A 15,114-nucleotide genomic window follows, 5' to 3' on the forward strand; every position below is an offset into this window, starting at 1 on the left:
TTTCCTCCTATCCTTTCCTAACTCCCTTTAATTTCCTCCTATCCTAGCTTCTTTTCCTCCAGTCCTTGTTCACTAGATTCCTTTCCTCTCCTCCTTTACTTGCTCCATTTCCTTCCCTGGCTTCCTCTCCTCCTTTCCTAGCTTCCTTTCCTTGATCTTTCCTATCTTCCATTCCTTCTATCCTGGCTTCCATTCCATGACCCTTTCCTTCCTTTCCTCACCTCCGTTGCTTCAATCACTGAACACAACCGGCACTTGTTCGAAGCGGGCTTCTATTTGAAATTTCCTTAATGCACACATTTTTTGCTCAGTAAAATGTTGAAAAGACTACCACAATGTTTATTGTGACCATTATATGCATTATAATAACAAATCCATCACAGATCAGACATGCAAGACTAGGCTGCCGATTATACACCCCAGTTTTGCACTTTTGGGGGGGAGGGGATTTTACCCCTTTTTCTCCCCATAGGCCTCATGCCTAGTAGCGCCGGTCGTGTGGGAGCTGGACGCGGACATTGAGAAGGCGTTACATACAGAGCCCGCTCCCCTCCAGTGTCCCGTCGGGCGTCTGTACGTTCAGTCTGCTGTCCGTGACCAGTTGATCTATTGGGCCCACACGTCCCCCTCCTCTGGTCATTCGGGGATCAGCCGGGCGGTGAGCTATCTGAGTGGGAAGTACTGGTGGCCTACCTTGGCAAAGAACGTGAGGGTTTAGGTTTACTCCTGCTCGGTGTGCGCCCAGTGTAAGGCTCCTAGACACCTGCCTAGAGGTAAGCTACATCCCTTACCCATTCCACAACGGCCTTTGTCACACCTGTCGGTAGATTTTCTGACTGATCTTCCTCCCTCACAGGGAAACACCACGATCCTGATCGTTGTGGATTGTTTCTCTAAGTCCTGTCGTCTCCTCTCTCTGCCCGGTCTCCCTACGGCCCTACAGACTGCGGAGGCCTTGTTTACACACGTCTCACACTACGGGGTGCCTGAGGATATAGTGTCTGATCGAGATCCCCAGGTCACTTCGAGAGTCAGGAGGGCGTTCATGGAACGTCTGGGTGTCTCGATCAGCCTCACCTCAGGTTTTCACCCGAGAGTAATGGGCAGGTGGAGAGAGTTAACCAGGATGTGGGCCGGTTTCTGCGGTCTTATTGTCAGGACCGGCCGGGGGAGTGGGCGGCGTTCATGCCCTGGGCCGAGATGGCGCAGAACTCGCTCTGCCACTCATCCACTAACCTCTCCCCCTTTCAGTGCGTATTGGGGTACCAGCCGGTTCTGGCACCGTGGCATCAGAGACAGACCGAGGCTCCTGCGGTGGACGACTGGTTCAGGCGCGAGGAGGAGACATGGGAAGCCGCCCATGTTCACCTCCAGCAGGCCAGGCTGCGGACCGTCACCACAGTGAGGCCCCGGTGTTCGCACCGGGTCTGGCTCTCGACCCGAAACCTGCCCCTCCGCTTGCCCTGCCGGAAGCTGGGCTCGCGGTTTGTGGGGCCATTCAGGTCCTGAGGAGAGTGAACGAGGTGTGTTACAGGTTACAGCATCCCCCCGATTAGCGCATTAACCCTTCGTTCCATGTGTCTCTCCTCAGGCCGTTGGTAGTTGGTCCAGGAGGTTCCTCCGCCCCCTCTGGACATCGAGAGGTTTCCGGCGCACTCCGTCCGTTCCATCCTGGATTTGAGGCATCGGGCGAGGGGCCTTCAGTACCTCGTGGAGTGGGAGGGGTACGGTCCGGAGGAGAGGTGCTGGGTTCAGGTGGCGGACGTGTTGGACTCTGAAATGCTGCGGGAGTTCCACCGTCTCCGGCCGGATCACCCGGCGCCTCGCCGTCCAGGTCGTCCCGAGGCCAGTGTCGGCGCGCTGCTGGGGCCGCGCGTCAAGGGGGGTGACAGTCAAGGGGGGGTACTGTCACCGGCCTTCTAGCAATCGCTGCTCCATTTTTCATTGTTCCATTTGTTTTGTCTTGTTCCCCGCACACCTTGTTTACATTCCCTAATCACACTGCATATATATGTTCTTCTGTTCCCCCCATGTCTCTGTGTGGAATGTTTTGTTACGTGTTCAGTGTTATGCGCCAGACTGATTTTTCCCGGGTATCGTGTTTTGACCCATTGTTTGTTTATTGGCATACATCTGCATTATTGTGAGTGTTTTCGTGCTTATTCAATTTTGCCATTGGCTGGAGGTTTTTGATGCAGTTGCATCCGTCTTTTGTGCTTCTGCCAAATAAAGTGCGCCTGATCACAACTCTCTGCTCTCCTGCACCTGACTTCTTACCAGTAGAGCACAACCTTGACAATTTTTGATTAATTTCTACATTGAATGGGATCCTATGGGCAAATGGAATAACAGGATATGCCTATAAAGTATCTATATCTGGGATATGGACCACAAACTGTCGTGGGATATCAAACAACAGTATAGGTAAGTGCTAAAACAGGTACACGTCAAAATGGGGGATATCCTCATTTAAATGTCCAGGTTACACCATCTGGTGTTGACATAAAAAGACTGCCCCCCCAATTTTTAACCTTTACTGTGGCAGTCTATCCAAGCGCACGAGAGAAAACCCGTCCAAAGTTACTGATTCAACAGGTGTATCCTCTCCAACCAAGTTTCTGTGAAACAAAACCAGCTCCCATCACGAAAGTCCCATTGGTTCACGGACAGCTCACCTCCCTCGTTGGGCAGTGAGCGCACGTTCCCCATGGACGGAAGGTAAGGCTTGCAATGTCTCTGTCTGTTCCGCACTCTCACACCTCTTCTGCAACGCTGTCTCCTCAGCTTTATCTACGGTGGTAAATCCAGTCGAGAAACGGCATTACACCAGTGGATATATGTAATGGAGAATTGATAGAAACTAACAACCAAAGGGCAAACAATTCACAGAAGGAAGTTACGAAACAGTGAATGTGCACGAATTGGTGCATTCTGAATAGAGAGACGTGCCTTGTGCGTCTAAGTCACATTCCCCCAAACTCAACAAGACACATTATCTTCACACAAACTGTAGGCCGAAGGAATACTCTCACATACACTGTCAGGTCCAAAGCAGTAGCCATTTCTGGAAAAACAATGTAATTTTGAAATGATTGAAATGTAACTTATTTTCTCAGTTTTATCAAATTGTTTGGCGTGCCCCTGGCAAATACCCTTGCGTGCCTTATGTTGCAGATCACCTGATGGACTGTGTGTTAGGCTGAGCACAGGGGAACCAAAGAGAAGACTCAGAAAAGGAAACGGGGATGATTGAACCAAGATATTTACTGTAACACAGGGCTCGGATGGGTTGCAGAAAACCAGATGTGGAGGCTGAGGTTGGAGAGAGCTGGGTTGGGACAGGGTAAACAGGTCCGGAGCAGAATCCAAGGGAGTGGTAGTGTGCGAATCAGACTGGTGTCTCATGTGCCATGACATTTTTAAAATTATATTGCGACGACTTGACTAAAAAAAGCTGTCGACCAACAACCTATCAACCAAATAATCGATCAGTCGACTAAATGGGGTCTGGATTTTACGTTACATGAGGCATACAGCTCACAAAAATGTTTAAATGTTTTTTGATAGAATCAATCAACACTAATCATGTTCATGGAATTTGATTAAAGCAGAAAGTAACATACTAAAACACTTAGCCAGTAAACTAGTAACAACTTACCCTTTCTCTCGTCCTCCACTCCTGCAGACTACATTTCCTGTTATTCGATGAGTGAACAATGTAGTGTTATTACAGTCAACTGGCCCATATTCCCATGAGGAAAATGTTATACACAAACAGCATGTATTGGTTTTCCCTCCTTATAGTAAGGTATATAATGTTGAGCCGTTTCAGGATTTGGCTGTGATTAGTATTAAACGTTTGTTCATAGTTTTTGTTTCTTTTGCATGTTGCATGTTTTTTTAATGATCTGATCATTCATTTTTCTCAACTTAGTATTTACAGTAACTCAAAAAGTATATTGGTGTGCAATTAACAAATACACCAGATCTTGAATATATAGTACTTCCCCTGTATACTCTACCCACTTAAAGTTGAAATGAAACAAGTAACATGTACAACTGAAAGTAAAGGTTTTCATGCCTTCAGAAAGTATTCACACCCCTTCACTTTTTCCACGTGTTACAACCTGACTTTAAATGTGATTATATTGAGATTATGTGTCACTGATCTCCACACACCATAATGTCAGTGAAAGTTTGTTTGTAGATGTATGTCTTTAGGCAATAACCATTCAACCCCTTTGTTTTGGCAAGCCTAAATGATTTAAGGAGTAAAAATGTGCTTAACAAATCACACACACACACACACACACACAATTATCTGTAAGACCACTTTATCGATTAGTGAATTTCAAGCACAGGTTCAACCACAAAGACCAGGGAGATTGTCCAATGCCTCGCAAATAAGGGCACAGATTGGTAGATGTGTAAAAAATGATTAAAGCAGACGCTGAATTTCCCTTTGCGTATGGTGAAGTTATTAATTAGGCTTTGGATGGTGTATCAATACACCCAGTCACTACAAAGATACAGGTGTCCTTCCTAACTTAGAGAGGAAGGAACCTGCTCAGGGATTTCATCATGAGGGCAATGGTGATTTTAAAACAGTTACAGAATTTAATTATTAATGGTTGTGATATGAGAGAATTGAGGATGGATCAACAACATTGTAGTTACGCCACAATACTAACCTAAATGACAGAGTGAAAAGAAGGGAGCCTGTACAGAATAAAACATTTCAAAAACATGCATTCTGCTTGAAATAAGGCTCTGCAAAATAAATACTGCTAAAAATCCAACACAACACATCACTGACTACCACGTCATATTTTCAAGAAATGGTGGTGGCTGCATCATGTTATGGCTATGCATTACTGAGCTCTTCAGTAAGGCCATTCTACTGCCAATGTTTGTCTATGGAGATTGCATGGCTGTGTGCTCAATTTCATACACCTGAAATAGCCGAATCCACTAATTTGAAAGGGTGTGCACATACTTTTGTATATATTTATATAGTGTACATCTTACAGTATAATATACATTTCTTTAGCAAGACCATAGTAATTTAAATGAATGACATTACAGCAATCATACAAAGTCATATTTTTTTACCTTGACATAAACATTGAAACAGTATATATAGTATGTATAATACTGAATCACTTTGGTCATGTTTTATCAAACATAAATGTCCATGAAACATCTATTTTTGAAAAAGTATTTCAGACTTAATCACATATTGAGTGATATGCGTGGTTCTGTGGTCAGGTCAGAATCTATATTAATTAATCGAACAATTCATCTCTATCTAAGTTTTTTTTGCTCGGACCTCTACTCCTTTCTCTAACCTGCTGCATTAATTATCTTAACCTGCTGCGTAAGTTCTCCTAACCTGCTATTAAAAAGTCCCTTCCATATGGAAGTGGCATGAAAAGAGTTTCTCTACTCCATTAGCCTGCTTCTGACTGACACATCCTGTTTCTCTTCTGGTCCCTCCCCTACCACCTCACTAATGGGGAAGCCATTGTTTTCTGTTTGACTTTCATCAAGGAGAAGGTTTGACTCCACTGCTCTACTCTCAGGCTGTAGCTCTTGTTCACGCTGTTCCCCTTCTTTCTCATCTTCCTGTGCATTATCAACAGGCCTTTTTCTCTTGAAACATCCCAGCTGAGTAGAAAGGAAAAACAATGTGAAGAATGTGAATCAAAGTGTTGGTCCATTACAATGGACAAGTAAAGTTTCTGTCGCAGCTTTGATACTCACCATATACATGGACATTGTGATGATGATCAGGAGGAAGAGTCCTACTCCAACTCCTGTCCCTATTATCAGGTTTCTATGGGGAGGAATGATGAGCTCAGCCTGAACATCAATCTGGAGGAACACATCTTGAGACAATGAGTGACGATGGAACAAGCATTTTTTAAATCAATTCTTATACAGTGAATCAGTTTAATCAGTTTAATTCCACAAATGGAATTACCTGTGTTTGGTGGAAGCTTGAAGAGTTATCCTAATGAGCAAATAAATACATACAAAATTGATGCTTTTGTGAATCTTTGCTCAATAAATATTTGTATTTTTGTTTTAGGTTTTTGACAGGAAACTTACCCTTGGGTCACTCGCTGTCTGGACATATCGTTTTTTGTCATAGCTGAGTTTGACAAAACTGATGAAATGGACTGTTTCTCTATCCCCAGTGAATTTCTTTGGCAATGACAATCTCTGTAAAGTGAGATATTGTTAGTAGAACTAGGTGGTAATTTTACATTAAGTAAAATTGTGTTACTTGCTTCAGTTCTTTAAAAGTATTTTTTGGTAGTAGTAGAAGAAGTGTTCTGAATTCAGATTTAAATAGCAGAGAAGTTAGATGAAGCTCTACGTTTTTGTCTAACTTGTTGGGAAAGTGGTCAAAACGGCAATTGTTTCAAAAAGTTTTGACGAAAATAGTTGTGGTTACTGTCTGATTTCAGATTTGAATCGCAGAGAAGTAGACCCATATGTTATGTCTAAGTTGTTGTATAAAACGCTCGGAAAGTGGTCAAAATTTCAGATTGTAAAAGTTGACAGGAAATGTAGTCGATGCAGTAACTAACAAAGCTGCATCGTTTGATAGGTAGAAGATATTTCTGTTCTGATTTTAGATTTGAAAAGCAGAGAAGTAGACCAAGTAGTCATGCCCTCTACGTTTTTGTCTACGTTGTTGGGAACGTAGCTGATTTGTCAGTCACCGTTTACTCATTGTCTCATGCTTAGAACGTGTTCACCCAGTGCTATTACTCTGAAAGTTCCATGGCAGTTAATAAGCCAAGCAAGTGACACGTTCCTACGTCATACTTCCGTGGTCATGTCCCTGGTCTTTTGCATGGGCTTCAAGTTAATTAACTATTGCTCTACAATTTTGCCCATTGACGACCATTCAAAAGCCTGCAAAAGTTTTGTTAAACTACTAGGCTATTTGCCACTACTAGGCTATTTGCCACTACTAGGCTATTTGCCACTACTAGGCTATTTGCCACTACTAGGCTATTTGCCACTACTAGGCTATTTGCATGGCGTATTCAACAGTGGGAAGTCAACTTAATGAATGAAGTTGATGCGGTTGTTAAGACATCTTAACATCTTGATTTGTATAATAGAATGTTGAAATTCAGGGGAGTCTGTAACAATGGAACCTTTTGAATGTTGAAGAAATCCCATGGAAGTGGATGGAGGACAAAAAGATGAATAGTTTTAAAAGTATAATATATACTTAATATATACTAATATAAAAGTATAATAAGTTGTATGTAAGCACACTGGTCCTGACCACTCTGCACGTTTTAAATGGTGTAGCGTGCTATTGAATAATAAGCATGATAAAGATTTAAAGAGGGATGTTTGCTGTCCCAAAGTCTCATTCATTATTAGCATGTTGTTACTCTGTACCATCATTTGTTCAAGTTGTCTTAATACAGACCCTTGCATGTTGATCGAGGTCCTTGAAGGAAACATTTCCAGACAGCACAAATGTAACTGTCAAAAACTTCTCCAAAAGGAAACTTTCACACTCGATGGACTTGCAGTATTTTTCTGGAGAGCAGTACTGTAAACACAGTCAGAAGCAAAATGTGTGTTTCAGTAACATGATTTCTATACTGAGTTGTAATCTGATTGAATAGGTTACTACCAACAATGTCAAGAGTGAGTGGCATATTTGAATACTCACCTCTGTTGTTGAATTAATAACCTTTCCACATTGAGTATGGTTCTTAAAAGAAAGGAAACTTGTATTAGGCTGTTTCCTATTGAAATAAATTGTGGAGGTAAAATGTCAGCATTTTTGTAAGCAATGTGAACAATTTACCTGTAAGACAGATATTTGGTAGTCCTTCATTTCAAATTTGTGCTCAAGCTTAGTTGGGAAAGTGAAGGTGACTGTGATGGGTACAGACTTAAATCCCAAGTTCTCCACCTATAAACAATGACACATTCAATCAATCAATCAACCTAACAATGACATTTATATTGAGATTTTATACAAAGGCATTTGTCACAGAACGTGTAACAAAACATATACTTAAACCCCCAAATGAGCAAGCTTAGGGCGACAGAGGCAGTGGAGGCTGCTGAGGGGAGGATGGCTCATAATGGCTGGAATGGAGCAAATGGAATGGCATCAAACATGTGTTGGACGTATTTTATATCATTCCACTGATTCCTCTTCAGCCATTACCATGAGCCTGTCCTCCCCAATTAAGGTTCCACCAACCTCCTGTGGACTGAGAATATATTTATATGCACACTAATAATTCAATATTAAACTGATTATGGCAATACTCAGTTTAGCATTAGCCATGTAAACACCTTTCTCTGATTATCTTAAATCGGCGTACGCTTATGAGGGAAGTAAGCGTAAACCTATTAAAACATCTTATTTGCAATCTTTTCAAATGATTGGAACATGTAAACCCCTTTAAAGGGATACTGTGAGAGAGCTATGCTACCGTACTTATAGACTTCCAGTCATTGCGATAGCTAACGCTAGTTAGCATTGGCTCGTAAAACGACCACTAACTTCCTTTGTACTGCACGCAGAGAAATAAATGATTTCCACAAGTTCATCCAACTCTGGGTAAGTAGAACAAGAATCTTGCAGTATCCCTTTAATGGTGTATCTGTATCCTGTGGTGTATCTGCGCATTTGCTGTCATGAGCACCGCGAGCATCCCTCTGTGGTGCGAGTGATGCGAGTCCAAAAAATCCTAACGTATCCATCTTATAATCACTTTTCACATACAAACTTTATACACTGAGTGTACAAAACATTAAGGACACCTACTCTTTCCATGATATAGACTGACCAGGTGAATGCTTATCCCTTGTCTCTTGTTAAATCCACTTCAATAGGTGTAGAGGGAGAGTGGACAGGTTAAAATATTTTTAAGCCTTGAGACAACTGAGATATGGATTGTGTATATGCCATTCAGAGAGTGAATGGGCAAGACAAAAAATCTAAGTGTCTTTGAACTGGGTATGGTAGTAGGTGTCAGGCGCACCGGCTTGTGTCAAGAATTGCAACGCTGCTGAGTTTTTCACGCACCACAGGTTCCCAAGTGTATCAAGAATGGTCCACCACACAAAGGACATCCAGCTAACGTGACACAACTGTGGGAAGCATTGGAGTCAACATGGGCGAGGTCAGTACAGGTGTATCAAAGCTGGGACCGAGAGACTGAAAAACAGGTTGTTTCTCAAGGCAATCAGACTGTTAAACAGCCATCACTAGCACATTAGAGGCCTATAGGCATATACTAGAAATCCCTGGCCACTTTAGCCGCGACGGGGAGACCCATGGGGTGGCGCACAATTAGCCCAGCGTCGTCTGGGTTAGGGGAGTGCTTGGCCGGCGGGTATATCCTAGTCTCATCGCGCACTAGCGACTTCTGTGGCGGGCAGGGTGCAGTGCATGCTGACACGGTTGCCAGGTGTACGGTGTTTCCTCCGACACATTGGTGCGGCTCACTTCCGGGTTGGATAGGCATTGTGTCAAGAAGCAGTGCAGCTTGGTTGGGTTGTGTTTCGGAGGACGCATGGCTCTCGACCTTCGCCTCTCCCGAGTCCGTATAAAGAAATAAAGAAATCACTGGCCACTTTAAGGAATGGAACACTAGTCACTTTAATAAGTTTTACATATCTGGCATTACTCATCTCTTTTGTATATACTGTATTCTATACTATTCTATGGTATCTTAGTCACTTAATAATGTTTACATATCTGGCATTACTCATCTCATATGTATATACTGTATTCTATACTCTCTCATTCACTTAATGTTTCCATATCTTGCATTACTCATCAAACTATTATATTAATCAGATAATTCACAATATCTTATTATTGAATGTATGTAAATGGTTTGAGTAACAATAAAGTATGTTTTGTTTAAAACACAGAACACTACCCCCACATCGTGTGAATCACACGTTTAATGTCAGTCACAGCAATAGCAGTTGATTGTTTACCTCATATACATTCACCAGTCTTTTAGGTGATGTGTCCTCCAGAGTAAAGTTCATGTAAGTGGTGGAGTCTTGGGGAAGGCTTCAACAACAACAAAAAGATATATAAGTCACCTTCGATTATATTCAATGAACTTGATGGAGTCATTCTCAAACAAAATGTCAAGTATAGTCTTGTGAAGACTTACGCTTTTGCTACCAGGTCAACTGCAAATTGAACAGGGATAGTCCTGGTAAGGGAACTATTGGTTGAGTTTCCGTTGTCACTGTAAATAAAGCAAAGGTAAATGCATGTTTTGTGTACATAAATGGAATGCTACAAAGTCCTTCAGATAATTGAGTAGAAGGTATTGAGGTTGTATAAAACGAGTTAGTTTTAAGCAATGTTTTGTTCAAAACTTCGACCGCATGGGGAAATGAAGGGTGTTTCCTGGACTGATTCTAATCTCTCGTCTAGCTGCTGCTCTAACATGTTCACACTGGAAGCAGATTTTCTACCTCAGTCCGATGACGGTCATTTCCATTGTGTCCTTCCAGTCGTATGTATTCAAAATATGGAATTTACTGGTGAACACTGCCTGAGAAGGAAGATGGCACAGTTAAGAAGAAAAAATTAAGACGATCTGAAATGAGATCATAAAAAGTGGGGAAAAAAAAGTTCAAGGCATGCCTTCATAAAGTACTCAGACCTCTTGACGTATTCAACATTTTGATACAGCCTGAATTCAAAAATTGATTCAATTGAATTTTTTCCTCACAAGGCATATATCACTCAAAGATCAAAACTGTTTTAATGACATTGAGTTACTGCTTTGTCACTGCTGTTAGCGCTGAGTCTATCATCTAAGGACAACATTTTAAAAGATTTACCAGTGGGATTCACAGCATTATTTACAGGTATATCTAAGTAATCACTCACTGTGGTTTTACTACGGTAGACAGGGAGGCTGACACTGCATGTAGTTCTGTCCATTTCACCTTCCAGACCACCACAGCTGAACACCGTTCTCCTTGTAGACTATGGAATACAGACGATACGTCAAGTGTGTAAATAATTCCGGTTTGCACATCTGAGTCACTGACATAATCTATAATAAACAAACAAGCATGTTAAAAATTTAAAGAATGAATCAATTCAACACTTAATATGTTGCTTCATTTTATGAATAATTAGCACATGTTAAATTGAAATGTTTGGCGGAAAACTGATGTTTAAATCAACGTTCTTCTATCCTGGTTCTGCAGACCCACAAGATGAGCAAGGCAAGCTTTTGTTCCAGCCCAGGAGGAACACCCCTGATTAAACGAATCATCAAACCCTTGATTGGCTGAACATGTTTTAGGTCTCCAGGTTTCAATAACACTGTTTTAGATGAGAGCAAGAAGAAAACATCAGAATGAATTACACAATAGATGGAGGGGTGTCGGTATTACCTTCAGAAGATGCATCATGGAGAATGAGAGGCCAGGAGGGTAGAGGAGAGTTAGACTGGTGTTGAATGAGTCATCCCCGTGATTGGACAGTCTTATAGTCACGTTGAAGTAACTCTGGTCCACCACTAATAAAGTTGATGTGCTGATAAGAGAGACAAGACTGTAGAGTCAGAAAACATACTTTTTTTGAGCAGTCAGTAATTATTACAGCTACAAACAAGTTACTTTATGTTGCCTCTGTTTATCAGATACTTACATGAAGTTGAAGTCCACCTCAAGCTCTGCCAAACAGGTTTCATTTTCTTTGCAGTTCTTTTCAAAGGGCACCTGTGAAGAATTCAAGACAACTGTGAATGTGTTTAGATGACCTGTTTTCACAGGTCTTTGGATAAATGACAGTACTCAGTCCACAGTCATCGCTAGAACTGTTGATCATTGTAAGTGAACAGGTTTTAGTCAGACCCAGAATGTATCCTCGTACCTCGACCACAGCCTGTGTAGGACTGGCAGTATTCAGAATGGCAGTAAGACCCTCTTGTTGGCTTTCAGATTGAGAAAAAACTAGTTGGATGATTATGGGCGATAATGTGTCGATCACACATTGCTGGAAGAAAATAAAATGTGTCATTAATTTCCCTATTCATAGTCCTGAAAAACCCTCGTTCTTCTCATCACTGAATAAAATCAACACACAATAAGAATTCAACAACCTAACAACTTAATGTTATTCATTAAATCCCCTCCTTACGAGAGACATTATGGTTGTTGTATTGCATAGCTACAGTTTGTCATTGATCATACTGTCATGTAGACTGAGTGGTTGAAGCAAGTCCGCTCCTTTCTCAGCTCCACTGTGGAGAGAAGTCTTCTGGCCCCTTTGTTCGTGTCACTGTAAAAGGCTCGGCTCCTCTGTCTCACTGGATCCACATCCAGCAGGTAGGAGACGTTCATCCCTGCACTCAGCACCTCTGGAAAAGTAAACAAGAGTCTGAAATGGCCTCCTTATCAGGGAGAGAAGTTCAGAACCTCATGGTTGTCTGCTGATGAACACCATTAGAAAGCAGAGATGGAGTCAAGACCTTATCTCTTGTGACCCAGATCCAGACCAAGGCCCAACCTTTCGATACAATTGGACTTCATTTTCACCACAGGGTGGTGGCATTTAATTGGGGAGGACGGGCTTGTGGTAATGGCTGGAGCGGAATAGGTGGAATGGTATCAAACACATGGTTTCTATGTGCTTGATGTCATTCCATTTGCTCTGTTCCAGACATTATGAGCCGTACTCCCCTCAACAGCCTCCACTGGTCTTCAGACTGGGAAGAGACCAAGACACACTTATTGTGGTCAGTGATTTAGCTATTCACCGAGGCTCCGACCTGGACCACCAAGGCCACAATTATGTGGTCTCAGATCATGACTTCATTTCTGTTGGAAAGCACAAAGCCATCAGTGTTCCTAAAGTTCTGAGAGTTCTTACCAGCTTTACTCTTTGTTGCCTCTGCCATGTTAAAGCAGGCTGTTAAAGTGACCATGGGGGAAATGATCTCTTTTGCCAGACAGTCAAATCTATCAGTGCTGATCTCCGCGGGATAGAAGTGGAGATGAGCAGAGACGCTGAGGACCGGTCTGGACCTGTGAGCGATCGAGATAAAGATTGGGATGTTAGCCTACATTGTACGATGTTGGGTAGCTCCGCCCACATCTCATTGAGCACCCGTTCAGTGCAGATATTTTTACTGGTTAAACAACTGTCTGTTTAAACCAGCTGTTCTTATCATTTTTTGGACTCGTACCTCAAGACAACAACTGCACCACGCGCTCCTACTACGATATCAGTCAGTCCATCCTCACCCAGGTCCATCTTCCCATCAATCGTCTGGCCAAAGAACTGGAGCTTAGATCTCATCATCACAGCTGAGATGCGCTGCAGTAAGAAGACATAGACATTTAATGAAAAGCCATTGATATTGATATCCCAGGAGGGATGTCTGTTTTCTTTGATCATGAAGGGCCGTTTTGAATGATTTTCATCTTCGTCTGCCTCACCTGGCTGAATTCAGGGCGGATCCCCTTTAGCTTTTCACCCAGGTAGATATACACGGCCCCCCTGTGATCGTCCTCAAGTGGAGCGCCCACAGCTACATCCTTCAGCCCATCTCCATTCAGGTCTGTGAGAGAGCAGATGGAGGAGCCGAATCTACCCTGAGATGGCACTGAAACATTCATCTCCATCCTCAGTTCCAGCTAATAACGGAAGGGCGAGGAGAGATCACATGAAGATAAATCCATATTACACTGTCTTTTTGTGCATTATAATTGAAGATAATGGAAATTTATATCCAAATGAATATATTTCGGCTTCCAGATCACCTTGTCCCTGATCCCACAGTTCAGCCCACCTTATCAGTCAGTGTGTAGACGTAGATCCTGCCCTCTCTCGGAGGTTGGCGAAACATTGGTGCACCGACCAGGAGGACGTCTGTGTTGCCGTCTGAGTCTATGTCCACAGAACACAGCTCTGCACCGAAGTAGGAGCCCATCTGAGAAAATCAATACTTACATTCATATAAAAATTGTTTTGAAATGTTTTAAGTCCTTTGGTTTTGAATGGAACTCATAAGTAAACGTAAAAAGTAACATCATGTGTTCCTCTTTACTATCGGAGGATTCATTCAACCTTTGAAGTAACCCCAAAAGCTAGTTTCATGCTGTCCTTATTGTATAACTTGATTGATATACATCACTGCTTGCAGAAATAGCTAATGTTACCAACCTGTTCTCCAGGCAAGCTTTGTGCCACAGTCCAGTTGTTGTTAACCTTGTTAAAAAGTAGGATCCGTCCCATGTGTTCAGATCTTGGTGCTCCGGTAAAGTATAGAAGGTTCTCATTCTTCTTCCCAACAGCTACAGAGTATCCTGTAATAAAAATGAAGACATGTAGGCCCATTGTAACTACACTCCCTTCACTGAAACATCTGAACTACAGAGCCTTGAAAATAGTGTTTGTTCAAATTCACATTTGAGCAATATATTTTTTTGAGCTTAATGTTCCATTACCCATATAGGAATCTTTGTCCAATGTGGGGTCCTGAATTTCCCTTTCCTCTGATCTCAGACCCTCAGTCTCAAAGAGAGATCCACGCCAGTTGTTTGATCCCACTGAGCCCAGAACCAAGGTGTCCTGTAGAGGAAATAAAACATTGGGTCATACTGTATGACATTTTTATTAATAAGCATTCATTAACTATATACTGTGTCTATAAACTAGTTGCCATGGTGGTCATTACATTTATAAATGTGTATTTAAGCATTTACAAGGATTTGTAGTACATTGTTGTTAACATTTTAAAACAATTTATACATATTACAAATTATCATTTAAGATGATAAAACATACTGGACCTACTATTGTGTATCTCACCTTGTTAACGTAGACAGCACTGAACCCACTCTGAGACATTTCTTTAGTCAAGTTTCCAGCCAGAGCAGTCTTGGAACCTAGAACATACAAACACTGATATTAGTAGCGATACATTGATACTTCTACTGTGGAATATTTTGAGTAAGGTGTTATCATCAGAAATAAATACCAGTATATTTCAGGAAGTGACCAGTAGTGCCACCTTGTGTTTTTTTTTATGAATAACAACTTTCAGTTGACAGGGACTTTGCTGA

At 42.0% G+C, this 15,114-nt stretch overlaps 1 protein-coding gene and 1 long non-coding RNA gene across 2 annotated transcripts in view; one reads left to right on the top strand and one right to left on the bottom strand.

The window, feature by feature from the left end:
* The first annotated feature begins 2,535 nt into the window (after positions 1–2,535).
* Positions 2,536–3,868, top strand: LOC149978821 (uncharacterized). Its single transcript, XR_016485799.1, has 2 exons — positions 2,536–2,718; positions 3,175–3,868. It is a non-coding gene; the product is annotated as an uncharacterized LOC149978821 (long non-coding RNA).
* A 449-nt stretch (positions 3,869–4,317) lies between these two features.
* LOC110485924 (integrin alpha-L) overlaps positions 4,318–15,114 on the bottom strand; it is a 30,278-nt gene continuing 19,481 nt past the window's right edge. The window contains exons 10-31 of the mRNA XM_036940587.2: positions 14,861–14,937; positions 14,497–14,620; positions 14,213–14,355; positions 13,839–13,979; positions 13,486–13,683; positions 13,233–13,363; positions 12,917–13,071; positions 12,238–12,404; positions 11,918–12,040; positions 11,693–11,763; positions 11,437–11,578; positions 10,922–11,020; positions 10,501–10,580; positions 10,191–10,268; positions 10,006–10,084; positions 7,847–7,954; positions 7,709–7,750; positions 7,460–7,585; positions 6,112–6,225; positions 5,984–6,013; positions 5,764–5,874; positions 4,318–5,667 (exon numbers count right to left, since the gene is read on the bottom strand). Of these exons, the coding sequence (XP_036796482.1) occupies positions 5,443–5,667; positions 5,764–5,874; positions 5,984–6,013; positions 6,112–6,225; positions 7,460–7,585; positions 7,709–7,750; positions 7,847–7,954; positions 10,006–10,084; positions 10,191–10,268; positions 10,501–10,580; positions 10,922–11,020; positions 11,437–11,578; positions 11,693–11,763; positions 11,918–12,040; positions 12,238–12,404; positions 12,917–13,071; positions 13,233–13,363; positions 13,486–13,683; positions 13,839–13,979; positions 14,213–14,355; positions 14,497–14,620; positions 14,861–14,937 (2,564 nt within the window). The 3' untranslated portion in view covers positions 4,318–5,442. The remainder of the gene's footprint in view (positions 5,668–5,763; positions 5,875–5,983; positions 6,014–6,111; positions 6,226–7,459; positions 7,586–7,708; positions 7,751–7,846; positions 7,955–10,005; positions 10,085–10,190; positions 10,269–10,500; positions 10,581–10,921; positions 11,021–11,436; positions 11,579–11,692; positions 11,764–11,917; positions 12,041–12,237; positions 12,405–12,916; positions 13,072–13,232; positions 13,364–13,485; positions 13,684–13,838; positions 13,980–14,212; positions 14,356–14,496; positions 14,621–14,860; positions 14,938–15,114) is intronic.

This window comes from Oncorhynchus mykiss, chromosome 13, assembly GCF_057628025.1.
Source record: "Oncorhynchus mykiss isolate SJ-2025 chromosome 13, ASM5762802v1, whole genome shotgun sequence".
Classification (NCBI taxonomy): domain Eukaryota; kingdom Metazoa; phylum Chordata; class Actinopteri; order Salmoniformes; family Salmonidae; genus Oncorhynchus; species Oncorhynchus mykiss.